The sequence below is a fragment of the Gorilla gorilla genome, chromosome 9 (genome assembly GCF_029281585.2).
Source record: "Gorilla gorilla gorilla isolate KB3781 chromosome 9, NHGRI_mGorGor1-v2.1_pri, whole genome shotgun sequence".
NCBI classification, from domain to species: Eukaryota; Metazoa; Chordata; class Mammalia; order Primates; family Hominidae; genus Gorilla; species Gorilla gorilla.
In genome coordinates, this window is record NC_073233.2 from 83,853,252 (window position 1) to 83,879,684 (window position 26,433).

Sequence of the window (26,433 nt, forward strand, 5' to 3'; positions counted from 1 at the left end):
CTCTTTTGGGAAATACTCTTATTAAGGAGGCATTTCCAAAGAAATAGAAATCCTAACCCAAATGGGCAGATTTAAGATATTAGTATAATTTTGAGTTGTTTTTCCTAGTGGAGTGGAAAAAATGTCTATTTTGTAGTGAATATTGTGTTTTTGTAAGCACAATAGTGGGTATGGCTAATAAATTGAGCTTTTTTTTTAAAAGCCACTTGGGTATGAATAGCTTTTGAGGAACTTTGTGCTGTGGATTGGACTTAAAATAAAATTCAGATCTTCAAATTAAGTTCTAGATAAAATTATTTAAATATTTGTTCGTGTGAACTCATTATCACAGATAGGCAGCATCTTCCTATTGTCATTTACACCCTTCTCAACTTAGCAGAGGGCCTTTACATCCCCAAACGAAAGCTTTCTGTTGCCTTGAAGATTTGCCCAAGATAATCATATAGTAGAAGTATAGAAAAGCAGCAATGCACTTAACCTTACAGAAACTTCTCTCTCATGGAATTTGAAATTAATATATTAGTTCAAACTGTATACAGTTGCTGATTTTCTAGCTAGTGCTATAGCAAACATACAAAATAGGATAGCTGCAATAGGTATAGTAGTAATTCTTATTATTCACTTGACTTTCCTTGTCTATAAAAACATCTTCCATTTCAAAGGTGCTGTTAAACCACCTCTTGTTGTAACTTAGCCCCAGCAAGACTAAATTTCAGACTATAAATATATTGAAGGGGGAGGAAAAATCACTAATTTTCATTCTTTCTGTAGTGTATAAAAATGCTGGATTTTTAGAACCCTTGGGGAAAATTGCTGGGTTTTATTTTTGTTTTCCTCTCCCAAGGCAAGACTGGGAAATTAATTGTTACATTACATGACAGCATATGCTTTATCTCAGTGTGGAAAAATGTATTTTTAATCCTGTTTTTAAAGGAATATAAGTGGTGACACACAGAGCAAGGTAACAGAATGTGTGAGTTTAAAGAGGTCAAGTTCAGAGGTTCATTGTGTGTTTTTATGCTGCCTAGTCACACAGAAGAAAAATCATTGGATTTTTGAACTGAACGTGAACCTAGAAATCATCTGGTTCCCTAATAACCCCATTCAAAACTATAGCCGCCTCAGTACATTCTGTCCCTTTTCCTGCTTTATTCTGTATAATATTCATTACCATTTACCATGATACATATTTTGCATATTTTTCTATCTCTCTAAGCTCTATAAGGCAAGGGGTTTTTGTCTCTCTCTCTTTTTTTACATTGGTGTATTTCCGGCATCTAGAAAAGTGTTTGCCACACAGTAGGTGCTCAATAAGTATTTGTTGAATTTAAGAATGAATCTAGCATAATGTCCTTTTATAATAGGACAGGAAAATGAAGCTTAAAGAAGGGAAACAGCTTTCCCACAATCATTTGACAATAGAGATGGATAATTTGGTTTACTTGTTTCCTTTTAGAGAATAATGTCATCTACATGTTAATTAGTCAGTCACTTTGAGGTTTACCTGTAGCATATTAGAAAACTTTACTATTTGTCTTTTTGCTCATTTACTTTTCAAATTGGCTCATGGCCATTGTATTCCAACCCATCCATTTCCGATATTTAAGAAATCATTTTTATTTTAACCTATGTAAAAATGCAGCAAAGAAGGCATATTTGATGTTGAAAGAAATCAGATTACCTTTCAAGACCATGTATGATTAACTGTGTTATAAGAAATTGGGTTCATAGTTGGTGACTTTCAAAAATTTGGCATCTTCTCACATTACATTAATGCCTAACGGTTTTTGGCATTTAATTTTATTTCTTATGAAATTTCTGCTGTTATCATTTTGAATTTTTACTTATGTTTTATAATTTTGTTTGTTTGTTTGTTTTGAGGTGAGATCTCACTATGTTGTCTGGGCTGCTCTTGAACTCCTGGCCTCAAGTGGTCCTCTCACCTGAGCCTCCCGAGTAGCTGGGATTATAGACGTGTACCAGCACGCACAGTTTGTGTTTCAGATTTTGTCAGATTCCTTTCCTGTATCTGTTTAGATAAATGTATGTTTTTTCTCTTCTGGTATTAAGGTGAAATACATTGGTTGATTTTTTAATGTTAAGCCAACTTTGCATTCCTAGGGAAAGGCCTCTTGGTCATGGTGAATTACTTTTTAATGCTCATTACTGGATTTAATTTGTTAAAAAATTTTAAAGAAATTGTGCATATGTATTTATAAAGAATATTGGTCTGTAGTTTGTTTCCTTGTAATCTCTTTGTCTCATTTTGTTGTCAGGGTGACGTTGGCCACAACTCACTTGTGGAAAGTGTTTTCTCCCTTTTTGTTTTCAGGAAGAATATGTGTAGAATGGGAATTATTTCTTAAATATTAAGTAGAATTTGCATTGAAGCCATCTGGGCCTGGAGGTTTTTTTGTGGGAAGGTTTTTGAACTGGAAATTCAATTTCTTTAATAATTTACCTTTTGCATTAACTTTTGTAGCTTGTGTCTTTCAAGGATTTGTCCATTTCATTTAGGAGGTCAGTCTTTTTACATTTAGCTATTCTAGCAGTTATGTAGTATTTTCTCTTTTTGTTCTAAATTGTATTTCCATGATGAGCATTTTTCATATCCTATTGGATATGCATGCATCTTTTAATAAGTATCAGTTTAGGGCTGGGCGTGGTGGCCCACGCCTGTAATCCCAGCAATTTGGGAGGCCAAGGCAGGTGGATCACGAGGTCAGGAGTTCGAGACCAGCCTGGCCAGTATGGTGAAACCCCGTTTCTACTGAAAGTACAAAAAATTAGCTGGGTGTGGTTCTATAGTTCATTGTTTTGTATCACATAAGTAAGGGTAATTTTTTCCCCCTGCATGGATATCCGGTTGATTTAGCATCATTTATTGAATAGTCTTGTCATTCCCCATTTAATTGCCTTGACATGTTTGTTCAAAATCAATTGATCATGTATATGTGCATCTATTTCTGGATTTTCTTTTCTGTTCCATTGATCTATATGTCTGTATTTCCCCAATACCAAACTCACTTATTATCGTAGATTTGTCATCTTAAAATTTGACAGGGTAAGTCTTCCAACTTTGTTAAAACTTCTGTGGTTTTTCTAGGTTCTTTATATTTCCAAGTGAATTTGGGAATCAGTTTGTCAATTTCTACACACACAAAAAAAAAGGTCTGATGGAATTTTGATAAGAAGCTGTAGATAAAATTTTGGAGAATTGCTATCTTAACAATAGTGGGTCCTTCAATCCGTGAACATGGTGTATATCTCTTTTACTTAGATTTCTCTCTAATTCTCTTTATAATGTTGTAGCTTTCACTGTAGAGATTTTGGACATCTTTTATTTATTTATTTATTTATTTAATTTTGAGACAGAGTCTCGCTCTGTCGCCCAGGCTAGGGTGCAGTGGCGCGATCTCGGCTCACTGCAACCTCCGACTTCCGGGTTCACACCATTCTCCTGCCTCAGCCTCCCGAGTAGCTGGGACTACAGGCGTCCACCACCATGCCCAGTTAATTTTTTAAAAATATTTTTAGTAGAGATGGGGGTTCACCGTGTTAGCCTGGATGGTCTCGATCTCCTGACCTCGTGGTCCGCCCGCCTTGGCCTCCCAAAGTGCTGGGATTACAGGCGTGAGCCACCGCGCCCGGCAGATTTTGGACATCTTTTGTTAGAGTTATTCTGAAGTGTTTTATGGGAGTTTTTTGGCAGGGGAGGCATTATCGCAAGTGGAATTGTTTTTGAATTTTTATTTCTCATTCGTTTGCTGCTAGTATGTAATAATACAATTAACTTTAACTTATTAATCTTCTGTCTTGCAATCTTGTTATATTAACTTATTCATTATGCTAGTTATTTATAGTTTTTTGGGGTTTTCTTTGTAAAGAATCATAACGGGAAAGTTTGCACAGTTTTATGCCCTTTATTTGATTTTCATCCAGTACAGTGTTGGACAAAAAAATAGTAAGAACAGGAATCCTCACCTTGTTTCTGGTTTTGAGGAGAAACAACTCATCATTTCTCTGTTAAATATAGTGCTAGGAATGCCCTTCATTAATTTTAGGAAGTTCCTCTTATTCCTAGTTTCTGAGAGTTTTTATCATGAATAGAAGATGAATTTTGTCAGATGGTTTTTCTATATCCATTGAAATGATCATATGGTTTTTTCTTTATTCTCTTAATGTGATTAACTTTTTGGTTTATTTTCAAATGTTTAACATTGCATTTCTGGAATAAACCTAAATTGATTATAATATATAATTATTTTTGTATTTTTTTGGATTTATTCTTATAAATTTTTTTCCTTCGTATTGTCTTGGATTTGCTTTGGTAATAATTTAAGGAATTTTGCACTTGTATTTATCAGGGATGTTGTGATACAATGTTTTGAATTGCCTTTTCAGATTTTGGTAATAGGATTATGGTAGCCTGGTAAAATTAGTTGGGCAGTGTTCTTTTTTTCCTATTCCATCTTGCCCAGGAGCAGAAATCTGGACCTTTTAAATATTTTCTAGTTCTCTGCTGATGTTTCATATCCTTTTATTCACTATAAGAATATTTCAATTTTTGTCGACATATATGTATGAGTGGCTTTAAAGTTTTTGTAATTCTAACATCTGGATCATCTTGGGGTTGGCATATGTTGGTTTTCTCCTCCCTAGAGAGTGAGTCACATTTTCCTGACTCTTCATATATTGGGTAATACTGCATAGTATTCTGGACATTGTGAATGTAATTTGGTGGAATCTCTGGATTTTGTTACTTTGTTCCAAAAAATGTTGATGTTTTTATTTTAGCAGGTAGTTAACTTGGTTAGGCTCAAACTGTCATGCCTGCAATGAACATTGGCTCAGATTACAGTGTAGTTCTTTTACTCTTAGGCACAAGCTTCTTTCTGTTTGTCTCATGCATGTGTAGTATAGGATTCAGTCAGAGACTTAGGTTGAATTTAAACAGAATTTGGGGTGCCCATTCTCTGCCTTCCTCTATTCTGGTATACTTGATTGCCTGACCATTTTTCCCTGGTTCCTCTGGTCAGAAAGGAAGTTGACTTTCTTTTGGGGTTTGCAGCCACCCTCAGGGAAAAGCCACAGAAAAGGGGAATTTCATTTTATTGGTTGTTTATGCCAAGTTCTGACTCACCTCCAAAATATGCCTGCCATTGATCAGTCTCAAGAACCCTCAAGTAGCGATTTTTGTATTTTATCCATAGTCTATATCTGTTATCCACAGTCTATATCTTCTATGAGAGGACCAGTTTGTTGCGTACTTATTCTTTTACACCAGAAGCAGAGCTCCTGTACATTTTATTATTATATATTTTTGCTGTATCCTTCTGGCTAAATCCGGGTTCTAAGGCTGTTACTGCTAAGTCTGTGAAATTAATGGATAGGAAATATTTTCTGCGGAAATCTTTTCCTTTTCTTAGTGGTTGACTAGGTGTAGGTCCAGTAGAAACAACCTGTAAATGACATTTAAAAGCAGATGTGTTAACTTTTGGGACAGCTGCCACAATTTTAAAACCTTTTTTCTTATTTATTTTCAATTTGGGGGAAAAATTACTACAGGTGAAGATAAAATATACCCTAAGCTGTCAATTCTCAAAGTTATTGGTCTCAAGACCTCTTTGTACTCTTAAAAATCTCAAAGAATTCAGTAATACATTTTTATGAAAAATAAGCATATTTTTCTGAACAAAAGGTTTAATTAGCATTGCATTGCTTAAATATTTTGTGAATTTAACTGCTATTAAGCTAATGTCTAGCCTAATAAAAGACATCTGGATTTTCACATCTGCTTCTGCAGTGAATCTGTTGCAATATCGTAAGTCTCGCAGACTCTGGTAAACTCCATCATACACTTATGAGAAAATGAGAGTGGAAAAGAGGCATACAGCTTAGTAATATGCGAATATATTTTATCTTACAAGACTCTGTAAAGATGTCAGGAACCCTCACAATTCCCAGGAACATGCTTGAGGAACTTTTGCCCTAAGGCAAAAAGCTTTAGCTCCAATATGATCAATGTGAAGACACTTGTTCCATTACTGGTTGAACATCTCAAATCAAAAATCCAAAATCCAAAACACTCCAATGAGCATTTTCCTTGAGCATCATATTGGTGCTCAGAAAGTTTCAGATTTTGTAGCATTTTGGACTTCACATTTTAGGATTTGGCATACTCAACCTATAATATGTTATTTATACGTTAGTCATCTTTCTGAAATGAATGTTTAACATTTCGCATTTTTTTGGCAGAGACTCATAAATAGGAATGTGTGTATCTGTGATTTTCAGTTCACATATAGTGTTGTATAAAAACACTAAAATCTAATTAAACGTAATCTGTTGGCGAAATATATGTGACATTACACTTGGAGTAAACAGATAAATAGAACACTGAAACTCATTAGAAGATTATGGAACATTAAGATCTTTGAGCAGTTCATCTTTGATGCATTAGAAAGGAAGCAGAACTAGATCCCACATGGGTTTGTTTACTCATCAGAAATTGGAGCCAACAATTCTGGTTTTGAATGACTTGATATATTTCTGTAAATGAGCCAGTTTCTGAACATGGACCATAACACAAACACTATACATATGCCTTCCCATATTAATATAGTATTTAGATTAACTTGTAACCTTAGTTCTTTAAATCTAGAAAACATATCTCAGTATGTACCCTGGAATAGAGCAGGTTATCCTCCTAGCCAGGCATATCCCTGTGTTCTCTGAATATTTGCTTTTCTTTTTCTGTATTTTCTTTCTCTGCCCAGGTAGAATTCAATTTACATATTTTGTGGAAAAATTCAAGTTAAGAAAGTTGAACACCTCACTCTTTGTGGGAAAAGATTGCTTCCTAAAGATTTTACCTATCTTTTTCCTCAGTGATGTAAGAACACCTTAGCCTTCTTGATTATACTGTTGCATTGCTAAAGAAAACTCAGATTGTTTCTTCGTTCCTTTTTCTTTCATAATAAACAGCCTCATTGACTTTTTTTCCAATTATTTTTATGGTAAAATACATATAAGATTTATGATCTCATTTCATTTTTAAATGTACAGCCCAGTGGTATTAAATACCTTCAGAATGTCATGCAACTATCATCACCATCCATCTCCAGAAGTCTTTTAAACTGAAACTGTACTCATTAAACACTAACTCCTCGCTTCCCTCTACTCCCAGCCCCTGGCAACTACCATTCTACTTTTTGTCTCCGTGACTTTGACTGTACTCTAAGTAACTCATATAAGTGAAATCATGCAGTGTATACCTTTTTATGGCTGGCTGTTTCACTTAGTGGAATGTCCTCAAGCTTCATCCATGGTATAGCATATTGCAGAAATTTCCTTCCTGATTAAAGCTGAATAATACTGCATTGTATGTATATACCATATTTTGCTTATCCATTCATTTATTGATAGACACTGGGTTGCTTCTGCATCTTAGAACCTTGTGGACTTTTGGTTTCTGTTTTTACAGTGGGGTGGCAGGGCAAAATGGCTTTTATCTCCAGTAGACCTAAATTCATAGAAAGTAGAGACCATTTCTCATTCATCTAGAAGCATGCAGTAGGGCCTTTATTGATGTTTGGTTTGTTCAGGAAAATTGTTTAGGAATATTCTATGAAAGGCATATTTCATAGACCTTTCAAGCTAAATATAATAATGATTGGAAATAAGTTTTTCTGCTGTTTTCTCAGCTTGAATGTCTTTAACAGATGATCATACCATCTGTTTAGAATCAGTCTGTCAGGGATGAGTAAGAAAGCATCTTGGGTGAGAAATGATTGCTGTAAGTACTTTTAATACATTGCCAAAAATCGTTGTCCATGCCCGTTGCTTCAACAAGGCCATACCATGATGCATCTCACTGAGTTCCCATGCTTCCTCATTGTGAGTCAAATCAAGATACTAATCTTTTCCTTTTAAAGTTTTCTATCAGCTTATCCTGGATCCTGGTAACCTATTTATTTAATGGATGAGTTTTGTAGTTACAATTTTAATTGTTTACTTTATACCTTAGGAAGGAGATAAAAATTTACTAGCTGTAACCAAATTGCTGTTTGCTTAAGATTTATGTCATAAAAAATGATGAAAAGTGTATTAGTGACACTGATAAAGACTAGGAGAGAAGACACATTCATAGTGCAGTAATTGTGTGTGTGCACACATATGCAGGCACAGACATTCATTTTGGGGACAGAATTTCAGATTCGTATCTGGAGGTAAATTCAGGCAAGGCTTTTGGAGAAAAAAAGAGGCTGAGTAAAGTTTAAGCAATGGTTTGATGTAGTATTTATATGGAAACGTAAGTTAACAAACAACAAGTTTAATTGTATCTCTGGCTGGTAGAATGGGTCAGGAATTTCATTTTATTAAATGTGTATTCAGTAAAATTGATTTTTAATGTAACTTAAAAAATAAACTTTCTTTTTCAAGGTAGTTTTAGATTCATAGAAAAATTAGGCAGAAAGGGCCGGGCGCGATGGCTCACGCCTGTAATCCCAGCACTTTGGGAGGCCGAGGCGGGCGGATCATGAGGTCAGGAGATCAAGACCATCCTGGCTAACATGGTGAAACCCTGTCTCTACTAAAAATACAAAAAAATTAGCCGGGCGTGGTGGCGGGCGCCTGTAGTCCCAGTTACTCGGGAGGCTGAGGCAGGAGAATGGCGTGAACCCGGGAGGCAGAGCTTGCAGTGAGCTGAGATTGCGCCACTGCACTCCAGCCTGGGCGACAGAGCGAGACTCCATCTCAAAAAAAAAAAAAAAAAAAAAAATTAGGCAGAAAGTACAGAGTTCCCATATAACCCACCCCATCCCCAATTTCTTCTGTTAAAACATCTTGTACTCGTGTGGTACAATTGTTATATTGATTAATTAATATTAATACATTATTATTAACTAAAGTACATAGTTTACATTAGGGTTTGCTCTTTATGTTATACAGTTCTGTGAGTTTTGACAAATGTATTATGTATCCATCATTACAGCATCAAACAGAATAGTTGCATTGCCCTAAAAATATCCTATCCTCCACGTGTTCATCCTTTTCTCCCTCCCCTGGCAACTGATCTTTTTACTGTCTCTATAATTTTACCTTTTCCACGATTTCATATAGTAGGAATCATACAGTATGTAGCTTTTTCAGACTGGCTTCTTTCATTTAGCAATATGCATTTACGATTTCTCTTTTGATGGTTTGAGAGCTCATTTTGTTTCATCGCTGAATAGTACTCCATTGTATATATACCGCAGTTTATCTGTTGACCTATTGAAGTATATCTTGGTTGCTTCCAAGTTTTGGCAATTATGAATAAAGTTGTTGTAGACATTTGTGTGTAGGTTTTTGTGTAAACGTAAGTTTTCAGTATCCAGGTTAATATATAAGAGTATGATTGCTAGATTGTATAGTAAGACTATTTTAGCTTTGTGAGAAACTGCCAGACTATCTGCCAAAGTGGCCGTACCATTTTGCATCCCCACCTTCAATGAATGACAGTTCGTGTTGTTCCATATCTTTGCCAGCATTTGGTGGTGTGAGAGTTTTGGATTTTATTCTAATGGATATGTAGTCGTATCACATTGTTGTTTTAACTTGCAATGCCCTAATGACTTACGATGTTAAACATCTTTTCATATGCTTGCCATCTATATATCTTCTTTGATGAGATACCTGTTCAGTTCTTTGTTGCATTTTTAAATTGAGTTGTTCATTTTCTTTTTTTTTTTTTTGGAGACAGAGTCTCGCTCTTTCACTCAGGCTGGAGTGCTGTAGCATGATCCTGGTTCACTGAAACCTCTACCTCCCAGGTTCAAGCGATTTTCCTCCCTCAGCCTCCCAAGTAGCTGGGATTACAGGTGTACACCACCATGCCCGGCTAGATGTTTTTTTGTATTTTTGGTAAAGACGGGGTTTTGCCATGTTGGCCAGGCTGGTCTCGAACTCCTGACCTCAGCTAATCTGCCAGCCTTGGCCTCCCAACGTGCTGGTATTACAGGTGTGAGCCACCGTGCCCAGCCAGGGTTGTTTGTTTTCTTAATGTTGAATTTTAAGAGCTCTTTGAAGCCAGGCCCAAGTGGTAGATCACACTTGGGTAACATAGTGAGACCCTGTCTGTATTTTTTTTTTTTATGAGAGTTCTTTGTATATTTTGGAGACCAGTTCTTTATCAGATGTGTTTTTTTGCATAGTTTTTCTCCCAGTCTGTGGCTTGTCTTTACTCTTAACACAGTATCTTTTGCAGATTTTAAAGATTTCCAAGATACCAATTTCTTTTTTCGTGGATCTTGCTTTTGGTGTTATGTCTAAAAAGTTATCTCCAAACCCAGAGTCTTCTGTATTTTCTCCTGTGTTATCTTCTAGAAGTATAATTTTTAATTTCATGTTTAGATCTGTGATCTGGTTTGAGTTAATTTTTTGTGAAAGGTATAAGACCTGTGTCTAGATTGATTAGTCCCTCTCACACTCGCTCTGTTTCTTCCTTCTTCCCTTTCTTTTTTTGCATGTGGCGGTCCAGTGGTTTCATCATTTGGTGGAAAGACTATCCTTTCTGCACTGAGTTGCTTTTGTTTCTTTGTCAAATATTCTTTGACTTTATTTGTTTGGGTATATTTCTAGGCTCTCTGTTCCATTTGATTGATCTGTTTGTCTGTTCTTTTACCCATACCACCCTGTCTTGATTACTGTAGCTTATGGTAATTCTAGACATTGGCTACTGTCAGTCTTCCAACTTTGTTCTTCTCCTTCAATATTCTGTTGTGTATTCTGGGTCTTTTGCCTTTATATAAACTTTAGAATCAGTTTTGATGTTAACAAAATAATTTGATGGATAATTGGATAATTTGATTCCACTTGTTCATTGCTGTTACACAGGAAGACATCTAACTTTTTATACGTATTAATTCTATATTCTGCAATCTTGCTATAATTGCTTTTTCCAGGAGGGTGTTTTTTTGTTTTGTTTGTCAATTCTTTTGGATTTTCTATATGGAGACAATAATATTATCTGCAGCCAAAGACAGTTTTATTTCTTCTTTCCCAACATGTGTAGCTTTTCTTTCTTTTTCTTGTCTTATTTCATTAGCTAGGACTTCAAGTATAACTATGGTGAATAGGAGCGAAAGGGGATATCCTTGTCATGTTCTCAAACTTAGGGGATAAGCATCTAGTTTCTTACTATTAAGTATGATGTTAGCTGTAGGTTATTTGGTAGATGTTCTTTACCAGTTAAGGAAGTTCCCCTCTTTTCCTAGTTAGCTGAAAGTTTTTATCATGAATTGTCGCTGGATTTTGTCACATGCTTTTTCTGCATCTATCAATATGTATGATCATACCATTTTTTCTTCCTCAGCCTGTTGATGTGATGAATTACATTAACTGCTCTTTGAATGTTGAACCAACGTTGCCTATGCGGGATAAATTACATGTTGCCATGTTGTGTAATTATTCTTATACGTTGTTGAATTTGATTTGCTAATATTTTGTGGTGTCTTTGGTTTTTGTGTTAGGGTGATGCTGGCTACATAGAATGAGTTAGCAAGTGTTCATTAACTTCTAATTTCTGGAAGAGATTCTGAAGAACTGGAATTGTTTCTTTTTTTTTATACTTTAAGTTCTAGGGTACATGTGCACAATGTGCAGTTTTGTTACATATGTATACATGTGCCATGTTGGTGTGCTGCACCCATTAACTCGTCATTTACATTAGGTATATCTCCTAATGCTATCCCTCCTCCATCCCCCCACCCCACGACAGGCCCCGGTGTGTGGTGTTCCCCACCCTGTGTCCAAGTGTTCTCATTGTTCAATTCCCGCCTGTGAGTGAGAATATGAGGTGTTTGGTTTTCTGTTCTTGCGATAGTTTGCTCAGAATGATGGTTTCCAGCTTCATCCATGTCACTGCAAAGGACATGAACTCATCCTTTTTTATGGCTGCATAGTATTCCATGGTGTATATGTGCCACATTTTCTTAATCCAGTCTATCATTGATGGACATTTGGGTTGATTCCAAGTCTTTGCTATTGTGAATAGTGCCGCAATAAACATACGTGTGCATGTGTCTTTATAGCAGCATGATTATAATCCTTTGGGTATATACCCAGTAATGGGATGGCTGGGTCAAATGGTATTTCTAGTTCTAGATCCTTGAGGAATTGCCACCTGTCTTCCACAATGGTTGAACTAGTTTACAGTCCCACCAACAGTGTAAAAGCGTTCCTATTTCTCCACATCCTCTCCAGCACCTGTTGTTTCCTGACTTTTTAATGATCGCCATTCTAACTGGTGTGAGATGGTATCTCATTGTGGTTTTGATTTGCATTTCTCTGATGGCCAGTGATGATGAGCATTTTTAATGTGTCTGTTGGCTGCATAAATGTCTTCTTTTGAGAAGTGTCTGTTCATACTCTTCACCCACTTTTTGATGGGGTTGTTTGATTTTTTCTTGTAAATTTGTTTAAGATCTTTGTAGATTCTGGATATTAGCCCTTTGTCAGATGAGTAGATTGCAAAAATTTTCTCCCATTCTGTAGGTCACCTATTCACTCTGATGGTAGTTTCTTTTGCTATGTAGAAGCTCTTTAGTTTAATTAGATCCCATTTGTCAATTTTGGCTTTTGTTGCTGTTGCTTTTGGTGTTTTAGACATGAAGTCCTTGCCCATGCCTATGTCCTGAATGGTATTGCCTAGGTTTTCTTCTAGGGGTTTTTATGGTTTTAGGTCTGACATTTAAGTCTTTAATCCATCTTGAATTAATTTTTGTATAAGGTGTAAGGAAGGGATCCAGTTTCAGCTTTTGACATATGGCTAGCCAGTTTTCCCAGCACCATTTATTAAATAGGATTTCTTGTTTTTGTCAGGTTTGTCAAAGATCAGATGGTTGTAGATGTGTGGTATTATTTCTGAGGGCTCTGTTCTGTTCCATTGGCCTATATCTCTGTTTTGGTACCAGTACCATGCTGTTTTGGTTACTTTGAAGTCAGGTATTGTGATGCCTCTAGTTTTGTTCTTTTGGCTTAGGATTGTCTTGGCGATGTGGGCTCTTTTTTGGTTCCATATGAACTTTAAAGTAGTTTTTTCCAATTCTGTGAAGAAAGTCATTGGTAGCTTGATGGGGATGGCATTGAATCTATAAATTACCTTGGGCAGTATGGCCATTTTCACGATGTTGATTCTTCCTATCCATGAGCATGGAATGTTCTTCCATTTGTTTGTGTCCTCTTTTATTTTGTTGAGCAGTGGTTTGTAATTCTCCTTAAAGAGGTCCTTCACATCCCTTGTAAGTTGGATTCCTAGGTATTTTATTCTCTTTGAAGCAGTTGTGAATGGGAGTTCACTCATGATTTGGCTCTCTGTTTGTCTGTTATTGGTGTATAGGAATGCTTGTGATTTTTGCACATTGATTTTGTATCCTGAGACTTTGCTGAAGTTGCTTATCAGCTTAAGGAGATTTTGGGCTGAGACGATGGGGTTTTCTAAATATACAATCATGTAATCTGCAAACAGGGACAATTTGACTTCCTGTTTTCCTAATTGAATACCCTTTATTTCTTTCTGCTGCCTGATTGCCCTGGCCAGAACTTCCAACACTGTGTTGAATAGGAGTGGTGAGAGAGGGCATCCCTGTCTTGTGCCAGTTTTCAAAGGGAATGGTTCCAGTTTTTGTCCATTCAGTATATGATATTGGCTGTGGGTTTGTCATAAATAGCTCTTATTATTTTGAGATACGTCCCATCAATACCTAATTTATTGAGAGTTTTTAGCATGAAGCGCTGTTGAATTTTGTCAAAGGCCTTTTCTGCATCTATTGAGATAATCACGTGGTTTTTGTCTTTGGTTCTTTTTATATGATGGATTACGTTTATTGATTTGCATATGTTGAACCAGCCTTGCATCCCAGGGATGAAGCCCACTTGATCATGGTGGATAAGCTCTTTGATGTGCTGCTGGATTCAGTTTGCCAGTGTTTTACTGAGGATTTTTACATCAATGTTCATCAGGGATATTGGTCTAAAATTCTCTTTTTTCATTGTGTCTCTGCCAGGCTTTGGTATCAGGATGATGCTGGCCTCATAAAATGAGTTAGGGAGGATTCCCTCTTTTTCTGTTGATTGGAATAGTTTCATAAGGAATGGTACCAGCTCCTCTTTGTACCTTTGGTAGAATTCAGCTGTGAATCCGTCTGGTCCTGGACTTTTTTTGGTTGGTAGGCTCTTAATTATTGCCTCAATTTCAGAGCCTGTTATTGCTCTATTCAGCGATTCAGCTTCTTCCTGGTTTAGTCTTGGGATGGTGTATGTGTCCAGGAATGTATCTATTTCTTCTAGATTTTCTAGTTTATTTGCGTAGAGGTGTTTATAGTATTATCTGATGGTAGTTTGTATCTCTGTGGGATTGGTGGTGATATCCCCTTTATCATTTTTCATTGCGTCTATTTGATTCTTCCTTCTTTTCTTCTTTATTAGTCTTGCTAGTGGTCTATCAATTTTGTTGATCTTTTCAAAAAACCAGCTCCTGGATTCATTGATTTTTTTTGAAGGTTTTTTTGTGTCTCTATCTCCTTCAGTTCTGCTCTGATCTTAGTTATTTCTTGCCTTCTGCTAGCTTTTGAATGTGTTTGCTCTTGCTTCTCCAGTTCTTTTAATTGTGATGTTAGGGTGTCAATTTTAGATCTTTCCTGCTTTCTCTTGTGGGCATTTAGTGCTATAAATTCCCCTCTAAACAGTGCTTTAAATGTGTCCCAGAGATTCTGGTATGTTGTGTCTTTGTTCTTATTGGTTTCAAAGAACATCTTTATTTCTGCCTTCATTTCGTTATGTACCCAGTAGTCATTCAGGAGCAGGTTGTTCAGTTTCCATGTAGTTGAGCGGTTTTGAGTGAGTTTCTTAATCCTGAGTTCTAGTTTGATTGCACTGTGGTCTGAGAGACAGTTTGTTATACTTTCTGTTCTTTTACATTTGCCGAGGAGTGGTTTACTTCCAAGTATGTGGTCAATTTTGGAGTAAGTGCGATGTGGTGCTGAGAAGAATGTATATTCTGTTGATTTGGGGTGGAGAGTTTTGTAGATGTCTATTAGGTCTGCTTGGTGCAGAGAGCTGAGTTCAATTCCTGGATATCCTTGTTAACTTTCTGTCTGGTGGATCTGTCTAATGTTGACAGTGCGGTGTTAAAGTCTCCCATTATTATTGTGTGGGACTCTAAGTCTCTTTGTACGTCTCTAAGGACTTGCTTTATTAATCTGGGTGCTCCTGTATTTGGGTGCATATATATTTAGGATAGTTAGCTCTTCTAGTTGAATTGATCCCTTTACCATTATGTAATGGCCTTCTTTGTCTCTTCTGATCTTTGTTGGTTTAAAGTCTGTTTTATCAGAGACTAGGATTGCAACCCCTGCTTTTTTGTGTTTTCCATTTGCTTGGTAGATGTTCCTCCATCCCTTTATTTTGAGCCTATGTGTGTCTCTGCACGTGAGATGGGTTTCCTGAATACAGCACACTTATGGGTCTTGACTCCATCCTATTTGCCAGTCTGTGTCTTTTAATTGGAGCACTTAGCCCATTTACATTTAAGGTTAATATTGTTATGTGTGAATTTGATCCTGTCATTATGATGTTAGCTGATTATTTTGCTCGTTAGTTGATGCAGTTTCTTCCTAGCATCGATGATCTTTACAATTTGGCATGTTTTTGCAGTGGCTGGTACCAGTTGTTCTTTCCACGTTTAGTGCTTCCTTCAGGAGCTCTTGTAGGGCAGGCCTGGTGGTGACAAGATCTCTCAGCATTTGCTTGTCTGTAAAGGATTTATTTCTCCTTCACTTATGTAGCTTAGTTTGGCTGGATATGAAATTCTGGGTTGAAAATTCTTTTCTTTCAGAATGTTGAATATTGCCCCCACTCTTTTGTGGTTTGTAGAGTTTCTGCCAAGAGATCCGCTGTTAGTCTGATGGGCTTTCCTTTGTGGGTAACCCGACCTTTCTCTCTGGCTGCCCTTAACATTTTTTCCTTCATTTCAACTTTGGTGAATCTGACAGTTATGTGTCTTGGAGTTGCTCTTCTCGAGGAGTATCTTTGTGGTGTTCTCTGTATTTCCTGAATTTGAATGCTGGCCTGCCTTGCTAGATCAGGGAAGTTCTCCTGGATAATATCCTGCAGAGTGTTTTCCAACTTGGTTCCATCCTCCCCATCACTTTCAGGTACACCAATCAGACATAGATTTGGTCTTTTCACATGGTCCCATATTTGTTGGAGGCTTTGTTCATTTCTTTGTACTCTTTTTTCTCTAAATTTCTCTTCTCGCTTCATTTCATTCATTTGATCTTCAATCACTGATACCCTTTCTTCCAGTTGATCGAATCGGCTACTGAAGCTTGTGCATGCATCACGTAGTTCTTGTGTCATGGTTTACAGTTCCATCAGGTCATTTAAGGTCTTCTCTACGCTGTTTATTCTAGTTAGCCATTCGTCCAATATTTTTCAAAGTTTTTAGCTTCGAGATGGGTTCGAACATCCTCCTTTAGCTTGGAGAAGTTTGTTATTACCGATCTTCTGAATCCTTCTTCTCTCTACTCGTCAAAGTCTTTCTCCGTCTAGCTTTGTTCAGTTGCTGGCAAGGAGCTGCATTCCTTTGGAGGAGAAGAGGTGCTCTGATTTTTAGAATTTTCAGCTTTTCTGCTCTGGTTTCTCCCCATCTTTGTGGTTTTATCTACCTTTGGTCTTCGATGATGGTGACGTACAGATGGGGTTTTGGTGTGGATATCCTTTCTGTTTGTTAGTTTTCCTTCTAACAGTCAGGACCCTCAGCTGCAGGTCTGTTGGAGTTTGCTGGAGGTCCACTCCAGGCCCTGTTTGCCTGGGTATCACCAGTGGAGGCTGCAGAACTGCAAATATTGCAGAACGGCAAATGTTACTGCCTGATCATTCCTCCGGAAGCTTCGTGTCAGAGGGGCACCCGGCCGTATGAGGTGTCAGTCGGCCCCTGCTGGGAGGTGCCTCCCAGTTAGGCTACTTGGGGGTCAGGGACCCACTTGAGGAGGCAGTCTGTCCGTTCCCATATCTCAAACTCCGTGCTGGGAGAACCAGTACTCTCTTCAAAGCTGACAGACAGGGATGTTTAAGTCTGCAGAAGTTTCTGCTGCCTTTTGTTCAGCTATGCCCTGCCCCCAGAGGTGGAGTCTACAGAGGCAGGCAGGCCTCCTTGAGCTGCAGTGGGCTCCACCCAGTTTGAGCTTCTGGACAGCTTTGTTTACCTGCTCAATCCTCAGCAATGGTGGGCGCCCCTCCCCCAGCCTCGCTGCCACCTTGCAGTTTGATCTCAGACTGCTGTGCTAGCAGTGAGCAAGGCTCCGTGGGCGTGGGACCCTCTGAGCCAGGCGTGGGATATAATCTCCTGGTGTGCTGTTTGCTAAGACCTTTGGAAAAGCACAGTATTAGGGTGGGAGTGACCTGATTTTCCAGGTGCAATTTTCCAGGTGCCGTCTGTCGTGGCTTCCCTTGGCTGGGAAAGGGAGTTCCCGACCCCTTGTGCTTCCCTGGTGAGGCGATACCTTGCCCTGCTTTGGCTAACGGTCCGTGGGCTGTGCCCACTGTCCTGCACCCACTGTCCTACAAGCCCCAGTGAGATGAACCTGGCACCTCAACTGGAAATGCAGAAATCATCCATCTTCTGCGTCGCTCATGCTGGAAGCTGTAGACTGGAGCTATTCCTATTCGGCCATCTTGGAACCTCCCCGCCTCTTTTTTCTGGTATTGTTTCTTACTTAAACATTTAGTAGAATTCACTGTGAAACCAACTAGACCTTTTTTTTTTCTCCCCTGTTTCGGAAGGTTAGTAATTGTTAATTTAATTTCTCTCTCTCTTTCTGTTTTGTTTGTTTGTTTGTTTTTTGAGACAGGGTCTTGCTCTGTTGCCTAGACTGAGTATAGTGGCAGGATCATGGCCCACTCTAGCCTTGAACTCCTGATCTCAAGTGATCCTTTCACCTCAGCCTTCTGAGTAGCTAGGACTATAGGTGCATGCCACTGCATCCAGCCAATTTTGTTATTTTTTATTTTTATGGATGGGGTTTCACTGTATTGCCCAGGCTGGTCTCCAACTTCTGGGTTCAAGCAGTCCTCCCACCTGGGCTTCCTAAAGTGCTGAGATTACAGCCATGTGCCAATGTCCAGCCTAATTTCTTTATTATCTCTTTTTCCTACTGTGAGTTTTGGTAGATTGTCTTTCAAAGAATTGGTTTATATTATCTAAGTTACCAAACTTCTGGGCATAGAGTTGTTTATAGTGTTTTTTTATTCTTCTGATGTTTGTGAGATCAATTGTGATAACCCCTCTTTCTTCATATTGGTAAATTTTGCCTTTTCTCTTTTTTCCTTGAAGAGTCTGGCTAGAATTTTTTTTTTTTTTTTTTTTTTTTTTGAGATGGAGTTTCACTCTCGTTGCCCAGGCTGGAGTGTAATGGCGTGACCTCGACTAACTGCAACCTCCACCTCCCAGGTTCAAGCAATTCTCCTGCCTCAGCCTCTCAAGTAGCTGGGATTACAGGTGCCTGCCACCATGCCCAGCTAATTTTGTATTTTTAGTAGAGATGAGGTTTTGCCATGTTGACTAGGCTGGTCTCAAACTCCTGACCTCAGGTGATCCACCTGCCTCAGTCTCCCAAAGTGCTGGGATTACAGACCCGGCCCTGGCTAGAGTTTTATCAATTTTATTTACCTTTTCAAAGAACCAGTTGTTGGTTTCATTGATTTTTCTGTATTGGATTTATTCTATTTGGATTTAACTGGCTTCTTGAATATGTAGATTTCTTTCTTCTGCCTAATTTGGTAAGTTTTTAAATTTAAAATTTTTAGACAGAGTCTTGCTCTGTTGCCCAGGCTGGAGTGTAGTGGCATGATCTTGGCTCACGGCAACCTCCACCTCCCAGGTTCAAGCGATTTTTCCGCCTCAGCCTCCCGAATAGCTGGGATTATAGGTGCCCACTACCGTGCCCGGCTAATTTTTATATTTTTAGTAGAGACGGGGTTTCACTATGTTGGCCAGGCTGGTCTCAAACTCCTGGCCCCAAGTGATCTGCCCACCTCAGCCTCCCAAAATGCTGGGATTACAGGTGTGAGCCACTGTGCCTGCCCCTAATTTGGCAAGTTTTTAGCCATTATTTCTTTTCTTTTCTTTTCTTTTCTTTTTTTTTTTTTGTGACAGGGTCTTGCTCTGATACTTAGGCTGAAGTACAATGGCATCATCATAGCTTACCGCAGCCTCAAACTCCTAGGCTTGAATAATCCTCCTGCCTCAGCCACTGAGTCGTTGGGATTATAGGCATGAGCCATCTTGCCTGGCTCCATTATTTTTTCAAATACTTTTTCAGTCCTTCTCTGTTTCTCTTTTCTTTCTAGTATTCTGATGACACAAAAGTTAGCTCTTTTGGTATAGTTACACAGGTCCCTGATGTTTTGTTCATTTTTTTTCAAGGCTATTTTCTCTCTTGCTAAAATTGGTAGTTTCAGTATTCTGTTCACAGACTTTTCCCTGCTTCCTCTGTGCTGCCATTGAGCCCATTCACTGAGTTTTTGTTATTTTTTGTTCTAAAATTTGCATTTGGTTCTTTATATCTTCTGTTTCTTTGCTGAGACTTTCTAGTTTTTTTTTTCCTACTTTTTCATTTGTTTCAAGCATGTTCCTAATTGCTATTGAAGCATTTTTATGTTGGCTACTTTCAGGTCTTTATCAGAAAATTGTAACACGTCTATCATGTCAGTGTTGGCATCTGTTGTTTGTCCTTTTTCATTTTGTTTGGCATTTTCCTGGTTCTTGGTGTGGTGAGTGGTTTTTGATTGAAACTTGGACATTTTGGGCATTATGTTTTAAGTCTCTGGATCTTATTTAAGCCCTCTGTTTTAGCTGGCTTCCTCTGAGACCTCTCTGGTAGGGGAAAGAAGAGGTGCCATTTCATTACTGCCAGATGAGTATAGAAGTCCAGATTCCCTATGCAGCTTCCATTGGCTAAGTGGCAGGGGAGAAAGCTCCCCTTGCCTTAATACTGGCCAGGAGTGGCTCCCCACTAGGCCTCCAATGATAAATTCTTAGCTGGGAGGAGGAGAGATGCCTTGTTACTTCTCCCCACATATCTTCCACTGGTATCACAGAAAGGAGGGTGGCCTCATTAGCACTGGGTAGTAGTGAAAGTGACTCTCAACTAGGCCTTCTCTAATACCACTGCATTGGGGATGGGAGAGGGTTATCTCATTACAGACAGGTGGGTGGTAAAAGTCCAGGATGCCCATGTGGTGTCAGTAGTTACCACATGGGACTCGTTTGGTTACTGCCTAGCAGGGATGACAACCTCAGGCCTCTGCTTGGCCTTCTTTGAAACAGGCAGGGGGGTTAGAGCACCTTGGTTTGGTTTGGCAAACGTGGAAATCTACTTTTTGTTTCTATGGATTTGCCTATTCTGGACATTTCATATAAATGGAGCCATATAGTGTGTGGCCTTTTAAAACTGGATTCTTTAACATAGCATAATGTTTTTAAGGTTGATCCATGTTGTAGCATTTGTCATTACTTAATTTCTTTTTATTACAAAATAATATTTGATTGTATGGATAGGCCACATTTTATTTATCCTTTCATCAGTTGGTGGACATTTGGGTTTTTTATGTCGTTCGGCTATTATGAGTAATGCTGCTATGAACATTAGTATTCAGGTTTTTGTGTGGACATGTGTTCAGTTCTCTTGGTATATACCTAGAAGTGGAATTTCTGGGTCTTATGGTACCTCTGTATTTAGCTTTTTGAGAACTTATTTGTTATTAAGTTTTAAAAATCTTATTGTATTGTATTGTGGTATCAGGGAAGGTACCTGAGGTATTTTGTGTAGTGTCTGTTGGGTCCCCAGACTTAAGATTTACTTTTACTCTTATTCTTTGCTTATTTCTATATGATTTTCATTAAAAGGATGGTGCTGGTAATTAAGTTACTCAAGAGTTCCATAAGTTTGATGAGTATTAAAATGTTTTAAGCCATTGTTTATTTTTAAACATTGTGAGTATGTAATTATTCATAGTCATGACATTTATATTCATAAATATACCTGTGATTTTATTTATTTAGAAAAAAAAAAGTGAATGCCTGCAGTTAAAAATTTTGGTGCTTCAAAATGAACTGGAACGGCAGAAGAAAGCTTTGGGACGGGAGGTGGCATTACTGCATAAGCAACAAATTGCATTACAAGACAAAGGTGAGTGGAAATACCATACAAACAGCCTAACCTCCACATTCAGTAGTTCTCCTTTCTTCTTCTTCACAAGCTCAAATAGTCATTTTTTGTGTAAATACAGTCACACATCACTTAATGACAGGGATATATTCTGGAAATGCATCCTTTGGTGATTTCCTTGCTGAGCTGCCATCATAGAGTATGCTTACACAAGCCCAGATGGTATAAACTACTACTACACACCTAGGCTATATGGCTATAAACTTGTACAGCATGTTACCATACTGAATACTGTAGGCAACTATAACACAATGGTGAGTATTTATGTATCTAAATATATCTAAGCATAGAATAAAAATACTATACTATAATCTGTGGGACCGCCATCTTGTATGTGGTTTGTTGTTGATTAAAACATCATTATGCAGTGCATGATTGTATGGTGATAGAATTTTCTTAAATTTTAAAAATATTTTTGCAAGTATTTTGAAGTTAGTCCATACAGACAAGTGTACAGATCTGTATTCAAATCGTCCCAGACTTACAATGGTTTGATTTAATGATGATTTAACTTATGATTTTTCAGTTTTACAATGTGCAAAAGTTATATGCATGTGGTAGAAACCATACTATGAATTTTGAATTTTGATCTTTTTCAGGCTAGCAGTATGTGGTACGATATTTTCTTGCTATGCTAGGCAGTGACAGTGAGCTGCAGCTCTCAGTCAGCCACATGATCATGAGGGTGAACAACCGGTACTCTATAATGTACTCTGTTGCTAGTGTTTTTTGGATATTGTGTTTTATGTTTTCACATCCCATCAAGTCTACAAAGTGCTCATCTGTGTACGGTATTCAATGCTGTGTTATAAAATAAGTTTTGTGTTAGATGATTTTGCCCAACTGTAAACTAATGTAAGTGTTCTGACACCTTAAAAGTAGACTAGGCTAAGGTTTCATGATCAGTAGGTTAGGTGTATTAAATACATTTTCAACTTATGATATTTTCAACTTACAATGGGTTTATCAGGATGTATCCCCATGGTAAGTTATGGAGAAGTTGTGTCCATAGAGCTTGAATTTTCACAAAGCAAACATACCCATGTGAGCAGAATCTCAATCAAGAAACAGGACCCCAAAACAGGACCCCAAAGCCTCCTCACGCTTCCTTCCATTTACCACATCTCCAGCCAGACTAGCCACTGCCAAGACTCAAACCAGATTGGTTTTGCCTAATTTTGAACTTTATAGAAATAGAATCATATATGTACATGTGGTGGCTCTTTTCAACATTGTGTTTGTAGAGTCATTCTTACCTTCATGTGGTTGCAGTTTGTTCATGTTTAATGCCAAATAGTATTCCATTATATGAGTGTGAATTTATTTATCTACTCTTGCTGTTGGTTTCAGTAATTTTCATTTTGGGAACATTAGAGTTAATGCTTCCATGAACCTTCTAGGTTTCTGAGTGAAGAACTTTCATATGTTTCTTAATAAAGATTTTTAGGTATTTCAGTTGAGTAGAAACTGAGGAGTAGAATTACAGTCAAGAGAATGTACGTATCTTCAGCTCTAGTAGATTGTGCCCAATGGTTTTCCAATATGATTGTGCCAGTTTATCTCCCCTCTGTCCAGTGTTGCTCCTTCCTACATCCTTGTCAGGAATTTCTTTTCTTTTTTTTTTTTTTGTATATTTTGTATTTATTGCATTTGGTAATTTGTATTTTTCGTTTTAGCCTTTCTGTTGGATATGTTGTAATATCCTCTTGCAGTTTTAATTTTTATTTTCCTGAAGACTAGTGAAGTTAGTCTTTCATATGTTATAAATTTTATAAACATTTCATATGCTTCTTGCTGACTGAGATACACTCTTTTGTGATATACCTGTTTGAATCTTTTGCCCATTAATAAAAAAAAGTTTGGTTTGACTGTCTTTTTGTTTGTAAGATTTCTTTATATATTATGGATATGGGTTCTTTTTTTGGCATATGCTTAAAAATATATTCTCCCATTCTGTGGCTTGCTCGTTCACTCTTTAATGATACCTTTAAATGAACAGAAGTTCCATTTTATCAGTCTTTCATAGATGAGGCTTTTTGTGACTATTTGGAGAAATATTTATCTATTTTAAGATTTTATAGTTGTTTTTCTATGTGTTCTTTAAAATACTTTACTATTTTACCTCTTACATTTATATCTATAATACATCTGGAATTACTTTTTGTATGTGATGTAAGGTAGGAGTTGAGATTATTTTTTTTTGTATTGATAGTCAGTTGACCCAGCACCATTCACTGAAGATCATCCTTTCTCCATTGCATTGCAGTTTTGCTTTTCTCATAAATCAGATGACCATATGCTTGTAAGTCTGTTAAGAACCCTCTGTTCTGTTCTATTGATCTATTTTTCTGGTCCTTTGCCATTATCTTGCTGTTTTAATTTTTTTCATGTTATAATAGGTGTTGATATCTATTAAAGTTCTTCAGCTTAATTGTTTTTCTTCAAGATTACCTCGGTTATTTTTGCCCTATGTCATTTTCATGTGAATTTCTACATAGAAAAGAAAACCTTGCTAGGATATTTTTTCTTAATTGTCATACATCATTGCTGGGATTTGCTAGGATTTTGATGGAACTGCATTGAATATATTTATCAAATGTAATTGGGGATAATAGACATCTTTACAATATTGAGGCTTCCATCCCAAGAAAATGATATATGCCTTTGTTTATTAGACCTTCTTTACAAAACGTTATTGAAATAAGATAGTGTATGGGTCTTTCCCATGATTCATTGAATTTATTTCTATTTTTTGATGTGTTATGATACCATTGTGCATATCTTTAAATCTTATTTTTACTAGTTTCTGGTATATAGATGTACAATTAATTAGTTTTTTTAAAGTGGTATTAGTATTTATTATGTTTAAAGAAAAATTCACCAGAAGCCTTATAGACAGATTAGTAATTGTTAATGTTACAGTTACAGCCCTGCAGCTGCAGTCTTGCTGTGGTTATTTATTTACATTCTAATTTAGTTGCATTATAATTAAATTTCATTACACTAAAATTAGTAATGATTTTAATTATTTGTTACAAATATAAAAAATTGCAGAAAATTTAAAAATCAGATTATTGAGATATAATTCCCATACCATATAATTTTGCCATTGAAAGTGTATAATTCAGTTTTTCTTAGTTTATTCACAGAGTTGTGCAGTGATCACCACAATCTGATTGTCCTACTTAAAAGAAAACTCATGTGCATTAGCAGTTATTCCACACTTCCCTTCCCCCAATTCTAAGTAACCACCAGCCTACCTTCTGTCTCTAGATTTGCCTTTTCTGGACATTCTTTTATAAACAGAATCATGCAATATTGTGGTCTTTTATGACCAACTTCATTTGTTTAGCATAATATTTGTAAGGTTCATCCACACTGTATCATGCATCACTAATTCATTTTTACTCCTGAATAATACATTCAGTTATATGGATATGTCACATTTTAAAAATCCACTCATCAGTTGTTGGACATTTGGGTTGTTTCCGCTTTTTGTCTATCACAGATAAAGCTGCTTATGAGCATTCATATACAACTTTTTGTAGGGATGTTTGATTTCATTCCTGTTACGTATACCTGGAAGTGGAATTGCTGGGTCATATGAGAACTCTATTTTTAACTTTTTGAGTGACTGCCAACCATTTTCCACAACAGCTGTTTTACATTCCTACCAACAATATATGAGGGTTCCAATCTCCCCATTTTCTCACCAATATCTGTTATTATCTCTCCTTTTAATTATAGCCATCCTACTGAATATAGCATTGTTTCTCATTGTAGTTTTGATTCAGATTTACCTAATGACTTACATGCTTCTTACACCAGATTTTCGTATGTTAATTTTATATCCAAGGAACTTATTAACTAGTTCTAATAATTGTTAGATTGTTTTGAATTTTCTGTCTTTACAGTCATCTCACCTGCAAATGATGGCATTTTTATTTCTCATTTCCTAATATGTATGCCTTTAAAACTTTTTTCTTACCTGATTGTGTTGTCTGAGACATCCAGTACAATATTAAATAGAAGTAGTATCAGTGGATATCCTTTTCTCATTTCCAGTCTCAGTGAAAGCCTTTAATATTTCATAGAGGGTTTAATAAAACATAGAGGGTTTACTATAAGCATTTTTGTAGTTCTTATTTTGTGGTTTACTGTTTTGCATCCTTTACCCATTTTGTCATTTTTGCATTAACTGTTTTTTTTTTTTTTTGAGATGGAGTTTCGCTCTTGTCTCCCAGACTGGAGTAAAATGGCGTGGTCTCGGCTCACTGCACCCCTCTGCCTGCTGGGTTCAAGCGATTATCCTGCCTCAGCCTCCCAAGTAGCTGGGATTACAGGCACCTGCCACCATGCCTGGCTAATTTTTGTAATTTCAGTGGAGATGGGGTTTTGCCATGTTGGCCAGGCTGGTCTCAAACTCCTGACCTCAGGTGATCTGCCCGCCTTGGCCTCCCAAAGTGCTGCGATTACAGGCATGAGCCACCAGCCCGGCCGTGTTAACTGTTCTTTTAATGAATTGATAAGAACTCAATATGTGAATTTTCATTTCTTTGTTTTTTTTATTTTCTTAAAAATCAGTTTTAATGAGGTATATTTTACAATCAAATTAATCAATTTAAAATACACAGTTTGATGCGTTTAGCTAATGTATTCAGGCAGGTAACCACCACCACAATCAATGATAACATTTCTATCATTGTAAACAGCTTTTTGGCCTCGTTGTAGTCAGTTCTTTCCTCCATCGTTTGACCACTAGCAATTACTGATGTGCTTTCTGATACCATTTTCCTTTTCTAGCATTTCATATGAATGGAATCATACAATATGCACTTTTTATATCTGGCTTTTTTTCACTTAGCATAGTAGCTTTGGGATTTATGTGGTTGTATGTGTCAGGAATTCATCTTTTCATTGCTGAGTAGTATTCACTGTATGTACATACAACTTGTTTATACATTTACCTGTTGATGGCCATTGGGTTTGTTTCCAGTTTTGAATTATTGTGGATAAAGCTGCAGTAGATATTCAAGTATAAGCCCTTGTGTGGGTCTATTCTCTTGGTTAAATATTAATAACTAGGTGTGGGATTGCTGGGGTATAGTAAATGTGTGTTTAACTTTTTAAAAACTACTAAGCTGTTATGCATTTTCAA

General features: G+C 37.2%; 1 protein-coding gene across 3 annotated transcripts in view; it reads left to right on the forward strand.

Moving 5' to 3' along the window:
- UVRAG (UV radiation resistance associated) overlaps positions 1-26,433 on the forward strand; it is a 328,574-nt gene that overhangs the window by 148,300 nt on the left and 153,841 nt on the right. For all 3 annotated transcript variants that reach the window (XM_004051837.5, XM_055356832.2, XM_055356831.2), the window contains exon 8: positions 21,110-21,236. In XM_004051837.5, the coding sequence (XP_004051885.1) occupies positions 21,110-21,236 (127 nt within the window). The remainder of the gene's footprint in view (positions 1-21,109; positions 21,237-26,433) is intronic.